General features: G+C 37.8%; 1 protein-coding gene across 3 annotated transcripts in view; it reads right to left on the bottom strand.

The window, feature by feature from the left end:
* Positions 1–14,790, bottom strand: part of PRDM10 (PR/SET domain 10) — an 88,633-nt gene that overhangs the window by 36,629 nt on the left and 37,214 nt on the right. Inside the window, exons 4-6 of one of the 3 annotated variants that reach the window (XM_074321062.1) lie at positions 13,161–13,220; positions 2,866–3,013; positions 635–876 (exon numbers count right to left, since the gene is read on the bottom strand). In XM_074321062.1, the coding sequence (XP_074177163.1) occupies positions 635–876; positions 2,866–3,013; positions 13,161–13,220 (450 nt within the window). Of the gene's footprint in view, positions 1–634; positions 877–2,865; positions 3,092–13,160; positions 13,221–14,790 lie in introns of all 3 variants that reach the window. The other 2 variants (XM_019713984.2, XM_019713986.2) reach the window with 2 other exon arrangements.

The following is a 14,790-nucleotide window of genomic DNA, read 5'->3' as shown; positions in this document are numbered from 1 at the left end:
TTGGAGCTAGGACTTTTAAAGAGGTGATTATGTTTAAATGAGGTCATTAGAGTGGGCCCTAATACAATCTGATTGTTGTCCTTATAAAAAGTGGAAATTAGGACACACAGAGACACCCGGCTATGCTTGCAGAGAGGGATGACCAAGTACAGAGGCGGCAAGAGGGCGGCCATCTACAAGACAAGGAGAGGGGCCTCAGAGGAAACCAACCCTGCCAAAACCTTGATCTTGGCCTTCTAACTGCCAGAACTGTGAGAAAATAAATTTCTGTCATTTGATCAAATATATGGTGATGGAAGGAGAACTGACTCTGGGTGGTGAATACACAATGGGATTTATAGATGATGTAATACAGAGTTGTACACCTGAAATCTATGTAATTTTACTAACAATTGTCACCACAATAAATTTAAAAAAATAAATTTAAAAAAAAATTTACTGTCATTTAATCCGCCCATCTGTGGTATTTTGTTATGGCAGCTCTAGCAGATTAAAATAGCCCCTAAGAATACACTTTTCAGAGTTATTCATATAATGCCTTAGCAAACAACTGCTATGAAGTTCAATTAAGAGACTAAATGCATGCCCCTTCAAAAATAATAACAAGAGTGAACTACGATAAAGCGTGAATTACCTTTAGATGAATATAACAGTCTTTCAGCTCGGACTCCCTGACAAGGGGTCCCTCCACGGGGCCGAACTGGGTGCGCTTGGGGATGCGCCTTTTGGAGAACACACCTCCGAGGAACCGGTCGATGTACAGGACCAGGGGGAGGCTGGCTCTTGCTCTGGTGAGCACAGGACGGTTGGGGATGGGGTGCAACGGGCCATGCTTTGGGCACACTGAAGAGTGCGCATTGTTACACTCCTCACACCCTGCAAAAAAAAAAAAAAAAAAAAAAAAAAAATCTGGAAGTTGAATCCCTCCATGTGATTTGATCTCAAGAAAAAAGCTCTAACCTAAAAAATCCCCAAATCTAAATTTTTAGGCCAAAATTCAATTAACTCCTACAATACAGTACCCATTCAATTGTAATATATTAGCTTTCACAGACCAATAAAATTCTGTACTTTTTTTCCCTCTAAAATCAGGCAGAATTAGCTTATGCCTGCTAAAAATAACATGCAGGCTGTGACCTATTTCTCCACTGGATATCAATTCAAATAGTGGCCACTAAATTTACAAATCAATTATATCTGAAAAGAAAAAAAGAAGAGCTTTAGGCTAAATGTTACCAAATCTGGTAAGACAAGAGAGATGAGGTTTATAATGTGTAAATTATATCTTTTAAAAAGCTGTTAAAAGGGGTGGCCGGATGGTTCAGTTGGTTAGAACGCAAGCTCTTAACAACAAGGTTGCCGGTTCAATTCCTGCATCGGATGGTGGACTGCGCCCCCTGCAACTAATGATTGAAAATGGTGACTGGACTTGGAGCTGAGCTGCGCCCTCCACAACTAGACTGAAGGACAACATGGAGCTGATGGGCCCTGGAGAAACACACTGTTCCCCAATTTAAAAAAAAAAAAAAAGGCTGTTAAAAAAAACCCTGACAATACTGTTTAACTAGTTTTTTCAAAGGAAATTATAGAAGCCTCAGTGTCTGGGCATGTCTAACAAAAACAAAGAGTACTATGCAGTGTGACTGCAACGTATGCTGTATGAAGATAATGCTAAAATGAATGAATTTAACATCTCAGCCCTCATTCACCTGGATGACACAATTAACCCAGCCCTGATAGGACATGTATTTTCAGCTCATTTTCTAAGTGATCATTTTGCACTAAGCATCCACACTCACTCCCTCTTTCCCCATAGCACCCATCTGTCAGCTAACTGCCGGTATTAATGTGGACCACACAGAGATCATGCTCATAACACTTAGCAAGCTTAATTAACCAATCATATTTTACCCAACTCTGGCTTTGTGATGATCTGGCTTGAGGAATAGGTATTTTCAATTCCTACAACTCTCCAATAGTGGAAAACTACTCTGTATTAATGTTTATAAGAGAAAGTAACTATGTGTATTTGAATAAGGAGTGGCCTTGAAAAATGTATGAATTCAAGAAAAAACAAAATGAGGAAGTTCTCTACTGGATATGAAGGTGAACACTGGCCCCAGTGCAAATGAGCTTTACCACCAAAAAAAAAAAATCTTTACCAAATAAAGCTTTACCACCACCACATAGAAGGTCTCACAAATATGGTGAGACCACAACACTCTGACTAGCCTGGTTCATTCAAATAAATGAGGTAAGAACTTTGCCATAGAAGCATGAAAATTGATAGCAAGAAACAGTGATTTGATAGGTGGAAGCAGGACCACCCACCCCTCAGGCAAGCAATATAGAGAGGCAGTGTTATGGTGACCCATGGGCCCCCTGGAGCCAGACCACTGTTTGAATCCTGACCCTTGCAACAACTGAGCATGACCTTGGGAAAGCTACCTATCTCATAAGACTGTGGAGAGCATGAAACAAGTCAAAAAATATAAAGCACTAGTGCCTGAACTACAGCAGGCATTTTTAAAAGGTATAAACGGAGGTAAAGGCAGCAAAGCCAACGTATTAAAGCTGAAATGGCAGACTATTCCAGAACTGGAGAAACTTATCATAGTGGTTTGGGAGCCCACGCTCTGGTATTAAGAAGACAGGCTTGATGCCTGAGCCACCACTCACCCCTAGCCTCTGCAGGCTGCCTAGCTTCTGAGCTTCTGTCCCTTCATCAGTAAAATCGGAACTCTCCAGACACCATCTGCCTCCCTCACACACTGTTGTGAGGATGAAGTGAAGTGATGCCCACAGAGGGGGCAGCAGTGTTTGCACACAGGAAGCCCTTCCTCACGAGAACCAGCTGGTACTTACATAAGTCATGCGGGTCGAAGGGCCGAGGTGGATCTGGTTCCCAGTCATCCAGGTCTGTGTCTTCACCATCTTCCTCCTCATCTTCCTCAGTGTCCTCATCCTCATCCTCATCGTCTTCCTCTTTGGCCTCCAGTCTATCCATAGGGTTCTGCAGAGTGGCCAAAGGGTCTGAGCCATCCACGCTCTCAATTGAAGGTAACACCTGATTATGCACGGGTAATGAGGCCTGGACAAAGTTTCACCATCAAGTTAACACACATTCACTTTTAGTTAGCTAGTACACACGTACACACAGGAAATACAAGGCTGCGGTAGCAGATATTCTTCACACTAGCACCCTTCAAGGCCCTGAAGAAATGATTTCCATCTATCGGCTGTTAATGAGGAGTCTGCCTTCATTTTTGCTGTTTCTGCCTGACATCTGGGCAGGCTGATGATCCCTCCTTTGACGCCGGGCAGGAGTTTCAGACCCTGAGAGCACCCGATTGTTTGCTCTGGAACCCTCATGCTGACCCCACCACTTCACCTCAACAAAACCCCGAGCCAGTCTCCTTTCCTTGCTCTCTTGAGCCATTTCAAACCTGCTTGAGAGGCCTGCCCAGTCTCCCCAGAGACTTCAAGTATGTAAGTAACAAACCTTTTCATATCCTCTTGGTGCATGTGTAGTATCATTAATCTCAACATCTGAACTCAATTTGGGGTGGAGGGGGGCCCCTCCCGCCTTTCCAGGGAGGCCACAACATAGTGTGGACAGCGATCTGACCTATCTTCAACCACTTCACTTTTAAAACTAAAACAGTTGGTAAAATTCAATGGCTAACAGCTTTCCTTTGACACACTTCAGAGAGGCTAAGGTGTTTAAGTAAGAATGAAAAAGATGCCTATTTGTTTCATCACGCTGAAGTTAGTCTTTTGCAAATAAGGTAAGGTTTGGATAATGTATTGGGTTAATGCTACCTTAACCAAATACACTGGTAGAAAATAAATGGTACCTTAAAGAGCTCTCTCACCTCCTAAACAAACATCATGGCTTACATAGCACCCCAAATTCCTTTTCTCCAACCTTACTTCTCCTGCCCAGTTAGCACTCTAGTCATACTCAAGCCATATCCCAATCCCATTCAACACAGCAAGGTTTTTTTAATGCCTGCTCCCTGTATCTTTACCTTCCCATATGTGGTTTTCCTCACCGAGAATGCTCTTCCCACACCTACCTTCTAAACCTAATATCCTGCTCCAGTTTCTCCATGAACCATTTCTGACTGCGTTAGCCCTCCCTGACTGTGCTCTGCTCCGAGCTCACTTGGAGTCATAGAATCCCACTCTACAACATCATTGAGCCTCAGCTTCCGCATTTCATCACTTTACAAGGCGGCTCGATCATTTCGGAATAGTTCAATGATGGTTTCTGCAGAGCCGAGATCTCCTTGCACGTATGTTCCATACATGGGGGACCTACGACTTCCCTCTCAAGCTAGATAGAATATATCTAACCCTTCTGCCACATGAAGACAGCTCTGCAAGTATTTCAAGACCAAAGACCCCTAATTCATTCAATCATTTCTTACATGGCCAAACTTTCAGACCTCTCATCATTCTGTCATCTTCATTTATTCCTCAGCAGATTCCATATCTTTATGAATACAGCATCAGCTTGCATTCACACTTACGCACTTACGATGGCCACTGTTCTACTGCTGGCCCCTTTTGAATCTGCAGATAACTAAAATCCTTTTTTCCTTCTCGTAGAGTGGTATTAAAACATTTTTCTCCTCCTCAGGACTTAAATAGCTGATTTTTACTTAAATGGAGAGGATTTTGCGTTTATCTCCAGCAAATTTCATTTTATTACTTGTTCTGTTCTTCCAGTCTGCCAACATCTTTTAGAATCTTGATGCTGACATCTCACACATTAGCAATCCCCCAGAGCTTTGTATCCATTGCCAAACACCATCTACTTTTCAATTACTGTGCATTTTCATGTGAGTCCATCTTGCCCCTGCAACTGCACCTCAGGGAAGCAGAGTGTGGGCTTTGGAGTCAGATTTGGATTAAAATCCTGGCCCCACTATCTAGCAAGTTAATAAGTTAATCAACTTCTCTGAACCTCAGTTTCCTTATCTATAAAAGACATAGTAACAAACCTGCACCTCATAGATTATTATGAGGACTAAATGAAACAATACATATATGAGGCCAGTAGTAGAGTGTGTGGCATTTAGTAAGTGCTTAATTTTAGCAATAGATCATTATTATCATAAATTCTGCAGGATGGGGATGGCATCATATGCTTCCTCTACACCTTAACAAACTACTGAACATTAGGTATGCAACAAGGATTGGTTTGTGAAAATATATTTGGCCCTTTGGGAAATGACATCAATCCCTTTAGGCATCTATAGGAACTCTGCTGCTATTCACAGAAACATCTTTTTTTCAGTTGCATAATACATCTAAGTCTGAGAACTGCTTAAACTCTATAATGAAACAACATTGTGGGTTTACAGAGTCTAACTGCCACGGCAGTTTAAGATCATTGCCCAACATTTGAAATACTCAGGCTCCAGAAAGCAGATAAAGTCAGTTACCTCAAATAGCATATGCATGTTTTAACATGCATTCATTTAACCCCGGAGCCCAGACTTTTATATGACATTCCATCTCTGTAGCTCAGGGCGTTTTAGAAGCTTTATATGGGAGGACAAAATTCTGGGAGCTGCTTCTGCTTCAGTTTCAATAAAAACAGAATAAAATGCCCACTGAGGTGAGGACTCAATAAGGAAAAGAGCAGGGGACTTCTGGCAATACGACTGTGTTACCCCTCTGCGTCCTCCCCTGATCCTGCAAAGAAGCTACTTCGTTCCCACTTGTTATCTCAGAGCATAGTTTCAGTATCATCCTTTATTCTAAGCACTTAAATTTTATGCTGGTGATGAATGTTATCACCCACTGAACAAACCAAAGCATATATCCACCTCTGCTCCTCATAAATTCTTTATCTCTTTACAGAACCAACCTCAAAGAATGAATTCAGCAATTCAGTTATTCCAGTGAAGCTGAGATGTATTTTTTTCCCCAACTGAAGCTGCTAGAAAGTCTGGTTAGGCAAGGTTACTGCTGGCTTTTCACCACTGCTGAGAAAGCTGACATTAGAAGAGTACCAACAGCCTCTTCCTCCCCCATGCTGGAACTCCCTTAAAAGACTGTGGCAAAGAAAGGCTTGAACACTTCAGCCATTATCTGGAAAGACTGATGTTACAGCAGAGGTTGAACACATACCAGAATCGTGCAAACTACTGTTGAAAAGGGATGAAAAGGGTTGATCACAATCATTTCTAGTAAGAACTATATATTTCTAGATAGCTTATACCTTAACGCACAGTAGGTATGCATTACAAATGTGTTTAATTAATAATTCAAATCAACTGACATTTACTGAGAGCTAGGCATATTTTTAAATTCCTTTGAGGCTAGGTAACATTACCACACAGCTCCTAAGTGGCAGAGATAAAATTCCAAATCTGACTCTGCTCTGCTTTTTCCACTACATCACAAGGGCCCCTAAGGGATTAAATCTATTCAAAGAGGGCAGCAGAGAAGGTAAACATCACACACACCTTGAATACCAGAGCCACAAGGTAATCACACTGGCTCCGGAAACAATGGCCAGGCAGTAAGGTGGTGAGCAACGTGTGTCAATTACACTTAGAGGAAAAGAATATGAAACAAAAATATTTTAATCCTGTGCATTTTGTCATGCACAATAAAACACGGCAGGAGGAAAGAGTTTGTTAAACTTAGGGTACACTTTCTCTTTCCCACTTAATATCACTGTCTATAATTATTTCTGCAAATACATAAAGCATTTCAGGATATAATTCATCTGAGAAGTGAAATATGAAGCTACACTGGACAGCAGCAAACACAACAGAATGTTTCTGGATTCCTACTGAGACCAATTATCAGTGCAGCATATTTCCTTCTCAGTGTGTGGGGAATCACACATGTTCATTTTTCAGAAACAAAGAGGAGACTGTGCTTCTAGGTCTGGAGAGCACTGGTGCCTTTCTTAAGGATGAGGCAATGCACATATGAAAAAGGCTTCAAGTGCATTTTGCCACCACTAAAAACAATTGAAAATAGGAACCTTTTTGCTAAGGGGGATGGGGGAGGAGGCATTTATCATCTGTGTTAAACCCTCACTCCAATTTTCCATCCAGAATTTATCCAGTCACAGAATAAGCTGACCATCACTGAGGTGTTATAGCCAGAAATAAAAATCATGCTGGATGAAAGGGAACTATAATAAAGAAGCCAATAGTTACACGGCCTTGTAATGTAAGGGTTCATAGAGCTATCTGACTACAACTTTCCTTTCGCACAGAACATGAAACAAACAGATTGTTTCTGGAGATTGGAAAAGATGAAGGGCCCTTTGAGGTGCAACCTCAAGTGGCAACAAAACTTCTAATTAAAACTATGCCATAATATTAAAACAACAAAATACCATTTTTGCATATCAGATTGGCAAAATTTTAAAAGACTGCAAATACCTAGTGTGGAAAGTGAATGTGGAAATGGGCATTCTCATATATTGCTGGTGGGAACAGAAATATTTTTGGCTTCCGAAAAGCAATTTAGAAACTCCTATCAATATAACTTCCCCACTTATAATGGCAAATTTAAAACATGTATCAAACAGAGTATCATAATAAACCGCACATACCCATCATTCAACTTCAACAATCATCAACTCATGGCCAGCTTCATTTCCACTTTTCATTCTCCTACCTACTTTCCCCCTCACTAGATTATTTTGAAGCAAACCTCAGACATTATACATTTTCATCTATAAATAGTTCAGTAGATATCTCTAAAAGGACTTTTATATTTATACATTATCATCCTTAAAAATTATTCATTCCTTAATATCATCAAATATCCAGTTAACTGTGTTAGGATTTCCCCAGTTGTCTCATGATTTTTTTATAATTGGTTTGTTCAAATCAGGACCTAAACAATGCAGGTCCACTTACTGCATTTGACTGATATGTTTCTGACGTCTCCTCTAACTGTAAATTCCCATTCCTTTTCTTTTCCTTTGCAATTTGTATGTGGAAGAAACGAGGCCATTTGTCCTTCGGTTTTCCACAGTCTAGATTTTGCTGATTACATCCTTGTGTGTCTTTTAACTTGTTCCATTTTGTCTACCATGCTTCCTATAAGCCGGTAGTGGAATCCAGAGACTCAGATTCAGGTTCAGTCTTTTGGGAGGAATGCTTCATGTGTGGTGAAATGCAGTAAGAGGTACACAACACCAGGAGGTCTATAATGAATGGTTCTCCCTTTTTCGTGATATTAACAATATTCAGAGGGTTAAGTTGATCCATCCATTATAACGTGGCTCATCAGCTTTTTCCTGATAGTTTAGGGCTGTTGTTGATGATCACTGCCTAGATCCATATTTCATTAGAAGATGAAAAATGCTGATATTCTAAGCCAGTCATCCCCTTTATTTATTAGTTGGAATGTTTCTATAAAAAAAGACTTCCCTCATCAAGTAATTGTTTACCTAAGTACTTTTAGGGAGAAAGGCTGCATTCTGTCATTTATCAGTTGCACGAATAATGTGGTGATCCCCTACCATCCTCAAAAAATTACCAATGAGTTATTTCTTTTAATATCAGTATGAGCTTGTGGATTTTAAATATAGTTAATGTATTTCAATCTATTGTAGATATTTTCCTTTTTTTTACAGCTCAAATTGTCCCATTTTGGCCCCCTCAAGTTAGATCAGTAGTTCTTTCCACAGGACCACTGAACAGAGTTGTTACTAGCTTCCTTGCATTCTGATAAAATATTACAGGCACATCTTGTACATTTCCTGTTCCAGAGCTAGAATCTGCCGTTTCTCTAGGTAGCCCTGATTCCTTTTACTGGAAAATTGTATTTAGAGACCACGTCAGCTCATTGCTACTGCATAGATGACTGTATCTACACCTTTCCAGTGGCCAGAACTAGAAAACGTGTTTTTTTAAGAGAAAATTACATCACAAGTTCATACTGATATTCTAATTCAAATCTGGGATCCTGGGTTTTATTTAATTTATTTGATTTTTATATTTGTATCTTTTTGCACTTTCACAAAAAAAATCTTGGTTCTTAAATAATTTTAAATGTGAATACCGTGAGTCTCTTTCATTTCTCTTTGGAGACTTTATTCTAAGGAAATAATCTGGTATGATATCTATGGCAGTGTTCTTTGTAGTAGCAAAAAAAATAGGAAATAGCCTACATATAAAACAATGGATAATATAGATAGTAGTACATTCCTATAATAGAATACTATACAGTCAATAAAAATGATGATGTAGATTTTCAGGATGCTATTAAAAGGAAAAAGAAAAATATCAAGCTGAAAGCTTTTCTCTGTTCTTTTCTTTTTAATTGAGACATAATTGACATAATATTATATTAGATTCAGGTATATAACATAATAATTTGATATTTGTAGAAAGCTACTTTAAAAGCAAGAAAATCAAACACTGTGGCTGAAAAATACAATGGATTATTAAATAAATATGTAAACCCCAAACAAAATAGTAGCAAACCATATCCAAATCCAGACATATATGAAAAGGAGCAAGTAGAGGAGTTTATTCTAGAATGCAAGGCTGGCTTAATTTTTAAATATCAATTAATGTAATTCACCATATTAACAGAAAGGAGGAGAAAAATCTCAACAGATTCAGAAAAAGCACTTGATAAAAAATCAACATCCCAGAATAATAATAAACATCAATTAATAATAAATAAATATATATTAAAAACTAAAAATAAAGACAACTTTCTTAATCTGATAAAGGGTACTTTTGTTATAAAAATCCTGCACTAAACAACATTTTTAATAGTGAAAGTTTTTCCCCTAAGAACTAGGATGGAAAAAAGGAAACCTACTAGCACCACATCTATTCAATAATGTATTTAGTGATCCTAGCCAGCAGGCCAAAAGGGAAAAAAAAAAAGAAAAAGAAAAGATATAAGGATTTGGAAGGATTAGAAAGAAATAAAACTGTCAGTATTCATAGACAACATGACTATCAAGAAAATAAAACATAAAATTTGAGGGCCAGCCCAGGGGCTCAGGTGGCTGGAGCGCGGTGCTCCTAACGCTGAGGTCGCCAGTTCGATTCCCACATGGGCCAGTGAGCTGCGCCCTCTACAGCTAAGATGGTGAACAACAGTTCTCCTTGGAGCTGGGCTGTCATGAGCAGCCGGGGGTTGGAGTGAGCTGCTGAGTGCTGCCGCCGGCTGCTGTGAACTAGCGACCAACTGCCTCAGCGTGCAAGTGCAAGTCTCATAATACCAGCATGGGCCAGGGAGCTGTGTCCTACACAACTAGACTGAGAAACAACGGCTTGAACCCGGAGTGTGTGTGTGGGGGGGGGGGGGGGAGGTGGAAGAAGGGGGAAAAACAAATAAATAAAATAAAATTTGGAAAAATGAAAAATTTTTAAATTATACTATTTATAATATCAAAACACACCAAAAATCTAGGAATAAATCTACTGAAAGATGTGTAAGACCTCTACCTAGAAGACAATTTTTTAACTTTTATTTTAAAGTCAGGGATATATCATGTTCACAGATTGGAAGACACAATATTATAAAGATATCAATTCTTTACATACTGATACATAATACAATGAAATTCCATTGAAAATCCTTCAGGATTTTTGTGAAAACTTCCAGGATGATTCTGAAATGTACGTAGAAAAGCAAAGGGCCAAGACACTCTCAAAGAAGATCAAAGTGGAGGAAGGATCACAGTCCTGAATATACTGTAATTTATTCATAAAACTGAATACTATATAGCAATAAAAATAGACGAAAAACACCCACAGCTACACCCAACAACATGAACTAATCTCCCAAGCATTAACAATGAACAAAGGAAGCCAGACAAAAGGAAACCATACTAAGTAATTCCATTTATATAAAGTTCAAAACCATGGAAAACTTATCTATGGTGTTAGCAGGCAGGACAGTAGTTACGTTTGACGAGAAGGGAAGGAAAAGTATTTAGGAGGGAGCCTGAGGATGGCTTTTAGGAGTAATGTTCTATTGTTTAATCTGAGTTTTGGTTATAGGGAGTTTTGATATATCATTGCACTTTTATATATTTAATTAAAAAGTAAATAATAACACACCATAAGGAAATGTAGTGAACACAAAGGAAATTACATAACTAACATGGAAAATAATAGCTATAAAAATGATTATAGAGAACATGTTAGATATCAAATACAAAGAAGAGTCAATATTCTCATGACTGATGTTCCTAAAATAGGGAACATAGAAAATGAAATTAAAAAGATTTTCAAAGGACCAATAAATAAAAATTTCCTAAAATAAAGTTTTAACTTATACATCAAAAGGACACACCCTATCCTAGGAAATTCTGATTCATACACTGGTGAAGTCATTAGACTTCAAATAAAACTTCAAGGATAAAAGAAGAATCAAACAGGCATTAAGTCAGAAAAGGATTGAGGAAAATAATCAAAATTAGACTCCAGATTCCTACAAATTAAATACCAGTAGAGAATGGAGCACAATTCTAAATTAACTCTGGTTACTGAACAGAACACAAATATATTAGTTACAATAATAATGCAACTAACACAAAACAGTGAAGAGGAAAGTGAGAGGAAGTGTCAGTGTGCTGATGTCCATGTCACCACAGCAGGAGCCAAGGACAGAATGGGACTGAAGCTAAAGTGCAGTTTAGGAAAACATAGTAAATTGCCTCTTTCAATTTCACCTCAATTTCTTTTTCTTCTGCTAAATTCAAGTAAATTTAAGTTTAAAGTATTCAGATGAATAATAGCATTTGGGAGTCAGTGCCATTTTCCCTTTATTTATCTTTGTCTGTATGTCTAGAAGGATGTCTGGAATAATAGTTACCAACTGCTCAGTTAATGAGGATGTTTCTGGGAAGAATTTGTTTATTTGGTTTTTTTGTTGTCGTTGTTTTTAATGTACCTCTCTTTTCCAGTATTGCTTCAACTTTTTAAAAAAAAATAAAATCATCACTTCAAAAAAATGAGTGAATGAGTTAATCTACGAAAGACAGTCAAAGGAATTTCATTTTATCTTTTCCTGCCAGGTTGTAAAAACTAATTACAACTTTCATTACTTCCTTGATGGAATCAATAAATATTCACAGAACTGTACATGACTTGTTTTGTCAAGGATATATACCTAATTATTACAAAATTATTAAAATAAAATGATAACTCTGCTATAGATTGAATGTTCGTGTCTCCCCAAAATTTGTATGTTGAAACAGAATCCCCAATGAGATGGTGTTGGGGAGGAGCCTCTGAGAGGTGATTAAGTCATGAGGGTGGAGCCCTTATGAATGGGATTATCGCCCTTACAGAAGAGACCCCAGAGAGCTCCCTCACCCTTTCTGCCACGTGAGGACACAGTGAGAAGATGGCCGTCTATGAACCAGGAAGTGGGCCCTCAACTGACACCGAATCTGCTGGCGCCTTGATCTTGGATTTCCCAGCCTCCAGAACTGTGAGAAATAAATCTCTGTTGTTATAAGCCACCTAGTATATGGCATTCTGTTATAGCAGCCTAAATGGATTAAGACACTTTTTCATTCAAGTCCACAGACCCCACAAAATTGTAGATCACTACCAATCAGGAATAAATTTAACCATAACTTATATGACAAAGACTCCTAAGAATTCTCTAGATTTCATAAGTAATATTAATACAACTACTACATAGTTTTCAAATTTTAAAATGGAAGTATCCAAATCATCTATAAAAAATTAAAAAGTAGAAAGTGCTTACTAATTGAGAATTTATTTGATAATCACTCATGACACTTGGTGGTACAGCTAAAAAGTCGTACTAGCCAACATGAAAATGAAACTATTTGGATTCGTATTCCCTTCAGAGTAATACTGACAATATCTAGCTTCTGCATCTTCTTTATCACTTTCACAACCTGAAGGAAAATAAGGAGGAAGTCCCTCAAAGTCAAAAAGGACATACTAGAAATATGGATGAAAGGAAAGAAATGTTTAAAGGATAACCAAAAAGAATATCAGTTTTCAGAAGCTAGAATGAGGAAGGCTGCCATCAAATTTAATCTAACATATAAGAAACAGACATCGAGAGAATGCACAGAGCAGAGGGTTGGGGACATTCCAGGGAATGGTAAAATCCATAGTATTATCCCCAAACAACAAAGAAGCAAAAATGTAACTCATTACCTGCTGAGCTGTAGCATCCTGTTGGACATAAGTTACCTGGCCTGGGTCTGTAAACAGAGTCTAGACAAAACAAAAACAAAAAAAAGAACACAGTAACAACAACAAACTTATCTTTAGACAGCCCGCCTACACAGGAAAAATTATCCTACTGCTAAGCACCAATTCGTGGGAGAGTTAATTCCCATATAGCTAGTAATAATCCTCATTAATAAAGAAGATAAAGATAGTAATCTTACATTTAGCTAAAGCCTTTCATTCAGATGGCTCCAAAGAGATTGTATAAGCTAACCATCTCAATTGGCTAACATTCTACACGATTTTCCTCTTAAGTAAAGCCTCTCTTGAGGTGGAATGTCACAGCTAATTAAAAAGGCATGTCATGGAAATATAAAAGACATGCCATGAGTGAGGGTGCATACATTCACACATAATGCTGTGTATCATAGGAGCACACTTGTGACTGGATGAAAATGGCTAGAAATATATAGACATACAGAAGAGTATTATATACACAAGCATTACAATTCTCTGAAATATAAAATGCACACTCATTATCAGAAGAGAAGTAGAAGGAAACAGATTGCATTTAATGTTGCATAGGTTCTTTTTTGGAAAAAGCCAGTAAAATCATAATTTTTTTTAAAATCTCATTATAAACACAAAATAATTTTAGTCATGATGCAGCAAAGCTAACTAGAGTAGAAAAATCTTCAAAATTATTTTAGCCAGGGCACCATAGAAAATTTCCAATCCAAAAAAATATTCTTTCCCCTAAAGCTTTTAAAAGACTTTAATTTGCCCACACCCTCAGCAAACCTGTGAGAATAAGAACTATGGTCAAATTTTGATTGCAGAGGAATGTAAAAGAATTTCAGCCAGTATCAAATTCTTATAATTGAGACATCTAGTAATATAGTAATACATTAAAAGCTGGGCCCAGAACATTCTCTATAAAAACTATGTGATCTTATTTGAATATAGTTGGGGGACCAAAACTAAGCAGAGGCATTCCAAAACTATCATCTGACTATTTGTCAATTTCATCTTCATATCAATTTGAGAGGTATTAATTAGTTTGGACCCATTTCTTCTTGGAAGTGATTTGAGCCTCTTGATTAAATATTGAAAAATTTTATTACCAGGATCCTACTATAAAAGTATGAAACTTATTCTTTTACGATGTTTAAAAGTCCTTTGTACAGTGTAAAGTGCTAACAAGAGAAACTAAACTAACATTTCTATATTGGGGAATACTTGTGTCATGCATTTGGAAACTAATATCCCAAATCACTGGCAAAAAAATAAAGGTAGCTATAATTGTACACCAGTTTTACCTTTGCTCTATTACAGTCCTACAAATCAGTAAGTATTAATAAATAGCAGTCGATAAGCTAGTAGAACCTTTTGCTTACACATTGAACTGTAATAACCCATATGTTTTCACTGATGCATCTTTGATTAAGGTATACAGATCTAAATGTTATTTTTGGCCTGGCTTTTGATACTTAGGAAAAGTACCAAGTTGATCATATAGTCCATGATCACTGAAGAGAAGAACTGTTATGAATGTATCATACCTTCCCCTGCCAAGTTGACTGTAAACTCCATGAGAGCACAAATCTTATCTGAA

The sequence above is a fragment of the Rhinolophus sinicus genome, linkage group LG16 (genome assembly GCF_036562045.2).
Source record: "Rhinolophus sinicus isolate RSC01 linkage group LG16, ASM3656204v1, whole genome shotgun sequence".
NCBI lineage: Eukaryota > Metazoa > Chordata > Mammalia > Chiroptera > Rhinolophidae > Rhinolophus > Rhinolophus sinicus.
The sequence above is the reverse complement of the archived record's forward strand: the minus strand, read 5'-3'. Positions and strand labels throughout refer to the sequence as shown.